The sequence below is a fragment of the Nicotiana tomentosiformis genome, chromosome 10, assembly GCF_000390325.3.
Source record: "Nicotiana tomentosiformis chromosome 10, ASM39032v3, whole genome shotgun sequence".
NCBI classification, from domain to species: Eukaryota; Viridiplantae; Streptophyta; class Magnoliopsida; order Solanales; family Solanaceae; genus Nicotiana; species Nicotiana tomentosiformis.
The window spans coordinates 55024950-55034972 of NC_090821.1; the positions used below are offsets into that span (position 1 = coordinate 55024950).

Here is a 10023-nt window from a genome sequence, read left to right on the forward strand (position 1 = left end):
TAATTTATAGAGTATGGTCGAGCAGAAACTTGGATCCCAATGTAACAAAAGGTATAATTGTGGTCACCTGTTACAAAAGTATGATTCCATTTCTTGCACTCAACCCATAGTTATGACCAGGTTCAGTCTAACCAGAGTGCATTTACCATTTTCGCGTCGTGTCAGAAAGGATATTACTATCTTAAAATTGCACATTTTAGCCACATGAATTATATTCTTTGGCTTCTCTATAAATAGGTTATTTTTCCAATCTATAGCAGCAGCATTTCCTATCAACTAGGAATTGAAAGATTAATTTAAAAAGTTAGGTTCCCCCTAGAGTTCTCCTGAATCACTTGTTCTTGGCCACAAAATTTCAAAGAAGGGAATAGAGGTAGACAAGGCGAAAATAGAGGTGATTTCTAAACTTCCACCTCCAACATCCGTGAAGGGCATGTGAAGTTTCTTGGGCCACGCACGGTTCTACCGGTGTTTCATAAAGGATTTTTCCAAGGTGGTGAACCCCTTGTGCAAGCTTTTGGAGAAAGATGCTAAATTTCACTTCAATGATGATTGCATGAGAGCATTTGAATTGCTCAAGTTCAAGTTGACAACTACTCCCATTATCACCGCCCCAAATTGGAGCATTTATTTTGAGCTCATATTGTGATGCTAGTGATGTGGCGGTTGGAGCAGTTTTGGGGCAACGTATCAACAAGATCTTTCATCCCGTCTACTATGCTAGTACGACCATGAATGATTCCCAAGTCAATTACACTGTGACCGAAAAAGAGCTCATTGCCATTGTGTTTGCTATTGAGAAGTTCCGCTCGTACTTGATGGGTGAAAAATTAATTGTTCACACGGATCATGCGGTACTTCGTTACCTTATGAGCAAGAAAGATTCCAAAGCCCGGTTGACAAGATGGGTGCTTTTGTTGCAGGAGTTTGACATAGACATCCAAGACGAAAAGGAAGTGAAAACCAAGTGGCGGATCACTTGTCTCGTTTGGAGGAGGAGGGGAGGCCGCATGATGGCCTTGAAATCAATGACTCCTTCGCCGATGAGCAACTCTTAGCCATTTCATTGAAAGAGGTGTCATGGTTCGCGGATCTAAAAATTTTTTTGTGAATGGTATCATCCCGGATGAGTTCTCTTCAAACCAAAGTAAGAAGCTCAAACGGGATTGTCAAGACTATTATTGGGATGAACCGTACCTTTTTCTGGATTTGTACGGATGGAGCGATTAGAAGATGTGTACCGGAGGAGGAACAAGTTGAAATTCTTGGGGCTTGTCATTCTTCGCCGTATGGTGGTCACTATGGTGGAGCAAGAATGGTGGCCAAAGTGCTAAGTTGTGGTTTCTATTGGCCCACTCTTTACAAGGATGCAAGTGATCTAGTCAAGTGTTGTGATAAATGTCAAAGGGCCAGTGGAATCTCAAAGAAAAATGAAATGCCCCTCACCACCATTTTGAAGATCGATATTTTCGATGTGTGGGGTATTGACTTCATGGGACCTTTTGTGAGTTCTAGTGGAAACACCTATATCTTGGTCGCAGTTGATTATGTGTCTAAATGGGTTGAGGTCGTTGCTCTACCCAACAATGAAGCAAAAAGTGTGGTGGCATTTTTGAAAAAGAACATCTTCACAAGATTTGGTACTCCGCGGGCTATCATAAGCGATGGTGGCTCGCATTTTTGCAATAAAGCTCTTGACACCTTGCTTAGCAAGTATGGTGTCACTCATAAAAATACGACATCCCTATCACCCTCAAGCTAGCTGTCAAAAACAGTGAATGCTAACCGGACAGATTGGTCAAAGAAGCTTGATGATGCACTATGGGCTTATCGGACTGCTTTCAAAACTCCTATCGGGATGTCTCCATACCAGTTGGTGTTTGGCAAAGCTTGTCATCTTCCGGTGGAACTCGAGCACAAGTCCATATGGTCTTTAAAGAAGTTAAATCTTGATTGGGATGCAACTGCTAACTTGCGAGTTGCACATTTGAATGAATTAGATGAATTCCGGTACCATGCATATGCAAGTTCGTCCTTGTACAAAGAAAGAATGAAGTACCATCGTGACAAATTCATTTGAAACATGGAGTTCAAGGTGGGCGATCTTGTTTTGTTGTTCAACTCACGAATGAAAATGTTTCCCGGAAAGCTGAAATCTAAATGGAGTGGTCCCTTTGAAATTGTGGGTGTGACACCTTTTGGTGCATTGGACTTGAAGAATAAAAGTGATGAGGTATCCCGAGTCAATGGTCACCGGGTGAAGCATTAGCTGGGACAAGCTGATTATGGCCACATGGTGGCAGTGATTCGTTTGAAGTGATGATAATTTACGTCGTGACGCGACGTTAAATCAGGCGCTTCTTGGGAGGCAACCCATGTTTCTTTTTCTTTAGATAGGTCTTATTTTGTGCTAAATAGTTTTGATGTGTGTTGCAAGAACTGTGCTCAGAAAAATTGACTAAGTATGGAAAAAATGTGGACCACATATGTATTGTGCGGACCACATAATTTTGAACATTATAGCAGAACTCAACTGCGGCCGCACAATTCTTGTGCGAAACGTATAATTTAAGATGGGAAAATGCAAACTCTCTGAAGTTTGTTTGTTAGAGAAATGGCCAAAGTGCGGCCGCACAAGGAAATCTGTAGACCACATCAACATCTGCGATCGTACAGCTAATTATGCAGCCCACAGATCAACGAAGGGAACTTGAACAACAGGTAACAGAGTGCGGACTGCAGAAGGAATTCTGCGGCCGCACTCGTCTCTTGATCCCTTAGACAAAACCGGTTAGTATAAATAGTAGCCCTAATGCTACTATTGAAACTTTCCAATCTTTGAGAAATTAAAACAAAGGCTAAAATCTTGCACACAATTGATTCAATCATCTGCCGCTTAATTGAGCATCTGTGATCACTCCTTAACACCACTTCATCACTGGTATGATCAAATCATTTTTAGGATTTTTCAATTTTCTTAATTTATAATTTGTTAGTTATTTTAGACCATTTGTCAATTTCATATCTATGTGGGGTGTGAATTGTATTGGGTAAACTCCCAGTTGCTATTTGGGGAATGGTTATTTGATTTTTCATGTTTAAGTGCGACTACACTGTCCAATTTGTGCATAAAATTGAAACCCTAAGAACTCTACCCGATTAAGTTTTGAAATGTGTGGCCGCACAAGGAATTGTGCGGTCCGAAGAAGTATAGATTAGGGCTTTGGTGAAGTAAGATTATGCGGTTCGCAGAAATTCAATCGCGGATGCAAAAACGTGTGTGCGGCAGCAGATCGGGGCATTCTCTGTTTTCAGAGAGTTTCCATTTTTAAGGTATTCACTGTGCGGAAGCACTCAAAAATGTGCGGTCCGCACTTCAGATGTGCGATCGCACTAAAAATTGTTCGAACCCCAGTTTCATCTCTACAATCGCACTTTCAAATTGTGCGGTCCGCACAACCCAACCTGCGGCCGCACTTGTAATTGTGCGGATGGCACTTCCCCAACCCGCATCATATTTTGTTCTGCAACTTTCTACTTAACTGCACTTGAACTAGAACTGACCCATACTGCTATTTTGTGCAAAATATGGTTATATCCCGTAGTCGTGGTGATACATCAAAGGGGAGGGGTGAACCTTTCAGAGGTAGAGGCAAAAGTACTTTACCCCTCGCCCCCCCAAAGAGTAATGGGTAAGATGACCACAACAGGCCGAAGTAGACAGTCAGAACCCTCCAAATAAAGTACATATGCCCCGTCTAAGGAAGCATCGAAGGGAAACTCAGTGCAAGAGCATTCTGTTATGCAATCATAGCCACAGCCGCTTCAGAACAGATACCAACTGAGAAACGATCCTACCTCTTCAGAGAGCACTTCTGAGGGGTCGAAAGGTAACAGTCAGGCTTCGGAGCCTTCATCTACACATTCCCTCGACGCACCAGCTACTACAATAGATGTGGATGAGATCCTAGATGATGGTCGAGGGGGTGATACTAGAGTTGCCGGCCTTGAGAGGTCGAAGAAGAAAGAAATTTGGGAAGATATGTTCGTGAGTCTAACTGCATTCAATAGTTTCTGAGAGTGGTGGCCGTCAAGATCGCTCACTCTTGAGCATCAGTTCTTGTTGAAAGATCTTGATAAATATAACTCGGCAGTGTTGAGAAAATTCCGGGAGCGGAAGGGGTGGACATGGTTCACTCAAAGTGTGGTAGATTCCAAAGAGTACCTGGTGCAGGAATTTTATGCCAATGTGGCACACATAAAGGAACGGACAAAAGTGACGAAAGTGAGGAATCTGGAAGTGAGGTTTGACCAAAGCACCTTGAACACATACTTAGGGTTGGATGATGTTGAGACGATGTAATACTTGGAAAAGCTGGCTTTGGGCGATGCATCTCGCCCATGGCTAGCTGAGATTCTGGCAGCTCCGGGACCACCACCAACATGTATCACAGCAGGGGTTCCTATTCAGCGGAACACCCTAAATTTTGAGGCAAAGGGATGGCAAAAATTTGTGTGTAGCAGAATAGACCCGTGCCAAAATGAAACAAATCTTCCAATCCCGCGGGCAGTGCTAGTCGCCTCTATCATGGCCGGATATCCAATCAATGTGGGTGTCGTGATGTTGGCCAACATGTCTTTGGTTGGCAGGCAAAGTGACAGCTCCTACCCGTATCCCAACACTATCACGGAGTACCTTACGGATGCAGTGGTGGAACCGAGGAATTAGACATAAAGGTTCGGGCAAATAATCCTTTCACTTGGTATTCTCTGAAGGATCAGAGGAACCCGAAGAATAAGGGTCAGCCGATTTCTACCGTGGGCCAGTCTGATGAGCCTTCGGTGGTAGCAACAGAGTTAGCAGACATGCCTTCCCCTCCAGCAGTGCCTTCTATCAGTACAGCTGCCATGCCACCACCTCTTTCTTCAGGGCCTTCAGCAGCAGTTCCATCCACCTCAACTTTAAGGCCGGTGCCTATGCCCACTCGTCCACTATCTGCGCTACGAGTCTCCCAGACAATGGCGAGCCTCAACAACTGGACGCAGATAGCTACTACAAAGCTGTCTAACTTATCCAGTGCTGTTGTAGCACAGTCATCCACCCCAGTACCCCAGATTCCTCCAACAGTGAAGGATATATTGAAGAAGATTTTGGAGAATCAGCAGGCTATCACGGACACTTCAGTAGCACATGGAGCAGTGATTGAGGAGCTTGGGAAGCAGGTAGAGAATATGAAGAAATCCCAGGCATCCAAGAAATCATTAGATAGCCTGAGGAGAGAGGTCACCAAGATAGAAGCCGTTGGGGACCTTCCATTTGATATGCTGATGGGGACAGATCCAGCAACACCAGTAGATCAAGAAGTACCATCAGCACCAGTGGCACCAGCTGACCAGTCTGAGGAGCCAGACCTGGCTGCCGACACTGCTGAGGTGGTGCGATAGATGTTCACCAACCCAGCTACTCCCAGAGAGGATAATGATGAGATCCAGTTAGAGGAGGTTGAGGGTGGTGACGCTTCTATGGACATAGAGATGTCCAAGGTCACATCAGAAGTCCTCTTTACTCTTACCTTTCCTTATTCTTATTTTGTTAAGCATTGGGGATAATGCTTATTTTTATTCCGGGGGGTGGAGTCTATTTGATATTTGGGAAATTTGACATTTGGTTTGTAATAACTGATAATATTTTTCTTTTTCTTTTTATTATGTATATATTCTTCTCTCTCTCTCTCTCTCTCTCTCTCTCTCTCTCTCTCTCTCTCTCGCTCTCTATTAATGTATATATTTTCTCTTTTTCTCTCTCATTATGTATATTCATTTATACTTTCAGTAGCTTGCTTTGTAGCTTCTTTATTTTATTTTCTTATTAGTCAATGTTTAATTCAGTAGCTTCTTGTTTAGTCTAATAGCTTCTTTTTAATCTAGTCAGTAGCTTCTTGTTTAGTCTAATATCTTCTTTTTAATCTAGCAGTTTCTTTTTATTTTTAAATGGTCAATAAACCTTTGGTTTTCTTAATGCCACGGTTCTTTCCAAAGTAAGTTTCTGTGTGAACTGGGTGACTCTTCCCAACGATAGATGGCGTGATAACCTTCTTAAGGGATTGAGTCCGTTTTTGGTGTTTAGGTAAGAATAGTAGTAGTAATGAATAAAAAGACCTCATTGAGTAAAGCTCGAAGAGTCAAACATGCTTCACTTGGTACCAACACACTTAACTACGTGCTTATGGTTAGAAACAAGTTTTTTTTAGAAAGAAATAACTCTAGTTAGTGACCTTGTGACTCTTGTATTGACTTAGGCAATCATCGAGTGGTTTAGTCGAGCCATAGTAATTTTCAAATCTTCATTATTGGTGATATGTTGTTTCAAGTCAGTGTACCGGTGTAAATAGTCTAGAACTTGCCCCGAATGTATTTCTAGGCGAAATTTTAAGTTTTGCTTGGCTTGAGAAGTGATTGTAGGCTCTCCTTGACCCGCTTGAAATTTTTCATGGCTCACCAATGTTGTTATCCCTAGTCATCCCATTTGAGCCTTAAACCTTTCTCATTTGATCATCATGTTACAAGCTTTTACTAATTCTATCGTGACCCTCTCTTGGCACCCAAGCTTTCATTAACACTCTTGTGAAACAATTGGCTAAAAACGTAAGTTTGGGGGAGAGACGAGGAGTTTGAAAAAGGTATCAAGGCACAAAAAGAGAAAAGAAATGAAAAGAAGGAAAGGCAAGCAAAAGAAAGAAGAACAAAAAGAAAAATGCAAAAAGAAAGTGAATAAGTTGAAGAGTTGAATGGATTTCAAAGAATAGTAATGATGCAAAGCGTGGAGAAAACAAAGATAGAGAAAATGAATATCATGACCAAGAAAGAGTGAAACTAAGTCTCTCTAATCCCCCTATGAAAAAGAAAATACCTCAAAAAGTTGGCAAAGCACGAGCCCATAAGAAAAAATAGAATGCTTAAGGAAAGATGAACCTGTTCTATCATAGCATATCCAACCTTAGTCCAAAAGCCTTCATTGCATTCCGAAAATGCCCTACGTAATTTCAAGTCGAGTGAGCTTACATTAGTGGTGATTTACATGAGGGGCAAGCCTATGGTACTTTAAGCCGCACTTGTGACATTCTTTTGAGAGAGATGAACGAACCTTTCACAAATCTTTGAATTGAGTGCTATATTCTTAAGTGATATAAGCAAACGCAGAGTAAAAGCGGAGGAGTTTGGGATCCACAATGACCTACATAAAAGAGCGAGCTTTCTTGATGAATTAAGTTAATTCTTGATGCTCAAGTGTCACATTAGAACTATTTGTGCTTTCAACCCATTGACTTGTTAATAATTCATAAGTGTATGGGTAATTGTTCATCCCAATTGATGTGTGATTGATGCATTTTTTGATTAGCTGGAATAGCTATTAACTTGTGGAGGTGGAAATTACCTTATTTTCTTGAGGACAAGCAAAAGCTTAAGTTTGGGAGAGTTGATGAGTGGGGATTTTGACTACTTATTAGCACCTTTTTGCTTTCGTTTTAGTCAAAAAGCATTTAATTGTGTTCCCAAAAATTGATAAAATATGCTTAATTGCAAGAATGGTAGAAAATGAGCCTCAAAGATGAAATCCAACTCAAGAAGGAGTAATCTGAACTAAGGACAAAAACAGGCACAAAAGCTCTACAGTGCGGACCGCAGATTATGCAGAAGGACTTATCAGAGATCTGTGAGAAGTGCGGTCCGCACATGAAATGTGCGGCCGTAGAAGCAAGGAAAGATCGAATGTTCAGAGAACATGCATATCAAGTTCAACGGAAGTGCGGACCGCACAATTATTATGCGGCCGCAGAAGATCAGCTATGCGCCCGTAGTTACATTTGTTCTGTCCGCAAAAGAGCCATGTGCAGTCGCACTAAAAAATATGCAGACCGTAGAAAGAGAGAGATGCGGCCTCGATTCAGAATTGTGCAGCCGCAAGAGTCCAATCCTATCAAGATGAAGCAAAGTGTTGACCGCACATGGAATTTTGCGGCTGCAGAACCTCCGAAAGGGCAATTTTGTCTGAAACTTTCAGCACTTTATAAATAGAAGAGTTTCACTTTTTTGGTCAACTTTTGAAACTTTTGACATCAACAGCCGTTTACTTTGTCCCTTTTAGTAAATTTTGCTATTTTGAGCTTTTTGAATATTACTTTTATCATCTTAATCATTAATATGGGTTTCATTATCACTTCTTCTTCTTCTTTTTCTAATTTAAGCATGAGTAGCTAAATTTTCACTAGGGTTGTGACCCAACCCTAGTGTGTAAACTTAATGAGTGTTTAATTTATTGCTTGTTTATGGTTGGGTGTTGATTATCTAGCCTAGTTCTTGCTTTAATTTGAAGATTTAATGGTTGCAAATATTATTTCATGCCTATTTGACTTGGTCTCTACTTGAGAAAGAGAGATTTAGTCTAGAAAAACTTGGCTAGCAAGAAATTGGGTCAATCGATACATTGATAAGCCCAATTAAAGGGTTGAACCTAGAGATAGTAAAACCCGAGTTGAGCTTATTATCAACTGCTTTATTCAATACCCATTTGGACTTGAGAAAGCCAAATTGGGCAAAATCACTCTCTGACCGAGAGGTATTGAGTGCGTACTTGAGTGTTGGTAGCTATAATACACCCCGGCCAATAAAACAAGCTTTAAGGCTTACAACCCATTAAGCGAACACCTAGGTGAAGGTCATAGCCCTAGGCCTTTTTATCATTTGAAAAAATAAACAAAAACAATTTCCTAGTTTTGTTCTTAAAATTGCAATTGTAGTTTAACTTAGATTTTTAAACAAAACCCAATATTCTGGAAGTGCAAATTATGATATACAAATCCACATACTAAGATATATACTATTAGCACCCTGACTCTGTTGGGTATTATTTTTGCATCAACCGTTTTCATATCCTCAAATAGAGGAGTGAAATTGGACGAGATCATCCACAAAAATTTTAAAGGACTCGATTATGATTTTAAAATATGTATGGCTCGAGAGTTGCAGGCTCACATTCCATTTCAGCAAGTAGTAGAAATTACCAGAATGTTAGAACGTGTTCGAAGTGAGGAAAATAAGTCTAAGGAGACCAAAAGGTCTCGGAACTCTGGTGGATTCAGTGGATTCTACTCTGCAGCTACGACTCATCATGGCGGAAGCTCGGGCAGTCGGTTAGCTCAGTTTGCAATTCTGAGTACTCGTAGTACTCCAATTAATACTTTTAGTGCACCACTGGCATGAGTTCTTAAAGTGGTTATTCCAGTTATTCGGCACAAACTCAGTATGAGCAACCACGCCTTAAAAGGGGTTATTATGAGTGTGGTGATACTAATTACATCATGAGAGATTGTCCCAGACTTGGGAGGGGTGGATTTCATCAGAACACCCAGACTACAGGTTTTATTCCAGTTAATACTCCACGTGCACAACCAACTAGGGGTGGAGGGCAGGCGGGTGGAGGGAGCCCTAGAGGGGGAGGTCCAACCCGTTGATATAATTGTTAGGAATTGGTTGTGGCCTATACACCAGATGTTGTCGTTACTGGTACAATCTTGATTTGTTATAAAGGAATATCTTCCTTAATTTGATTCGGTTCTGTGTATCGAGGTGAGTCCTCTTATCATGATCCACTTATGGGCGAGCTTCGTAATTTTGTAATTTACTTTTGTGTTTACCCCTGTTGGGAGATTCTATGGCAATAGCAGTGTCTATCATTCTGTTTTGATCACTATTGGGGCTATGAGTCCAAAAATGACTTTTTGTTACTTACTACAGTGGGGTTTGATGTAATTTTGGGATAATTGATTAAAATTTTACGAATTATATGCCCTACCGGTATGGGATTCATTATGTGTTGTGAAATCATTTCACGGAATTTATTAAAAAAAATAAGAAAGAAAATAAATGGAAAATTTCAGTTGGCACAATGTGCAAAATACTCGTGATTCAGAATTAAGGATGGAATCCTCTTGATTCATTGTGATTTGATATGTTTAACCCGGG

General features: G+C 41.0%; 1 protein-coding gene across 1 annotated transcript; it reads left to right on the forward strand.

Annotated features, from left to right (window-relative positions):
• Positions 1–1435: 1435 nt before the first annotated feature.
• Positions 1436–2080, forward strand: LOC138900190 (uncharacterized). The gene is made up of 2 exons (XM_070186905.1): positions 1436–1640; positions 1794–2080. The coding sequence occupies exons 1-2, from the start codon at positions 1436–1438 to the stop codon at positions 2078–2080; spliced, it is 492 nt and encodes a 163-aa protein (XP_070043006.1).
• Positions 2081–10023: the final 7943 nt, after the last annotated feature.

What these genes read in the sequence shown, in the direction of transcription:
- LOC138900190 (XM_070186905.1), top strand. Translation starts at nt 1,436, where the DNA reads ATGCCCCTCACCACCATTTTGAAGATCGATATTTTCGATGTGTGGGGT. An exon ending in GAACATCTTCACAAGATTTG is followed by an intron (nt 1,641 to 1,793) that starts GTACTCCGCGGG and finishes CTAACCGGACAG; the next exon opens with ATTGGTCAAAGAAGCTTGAT.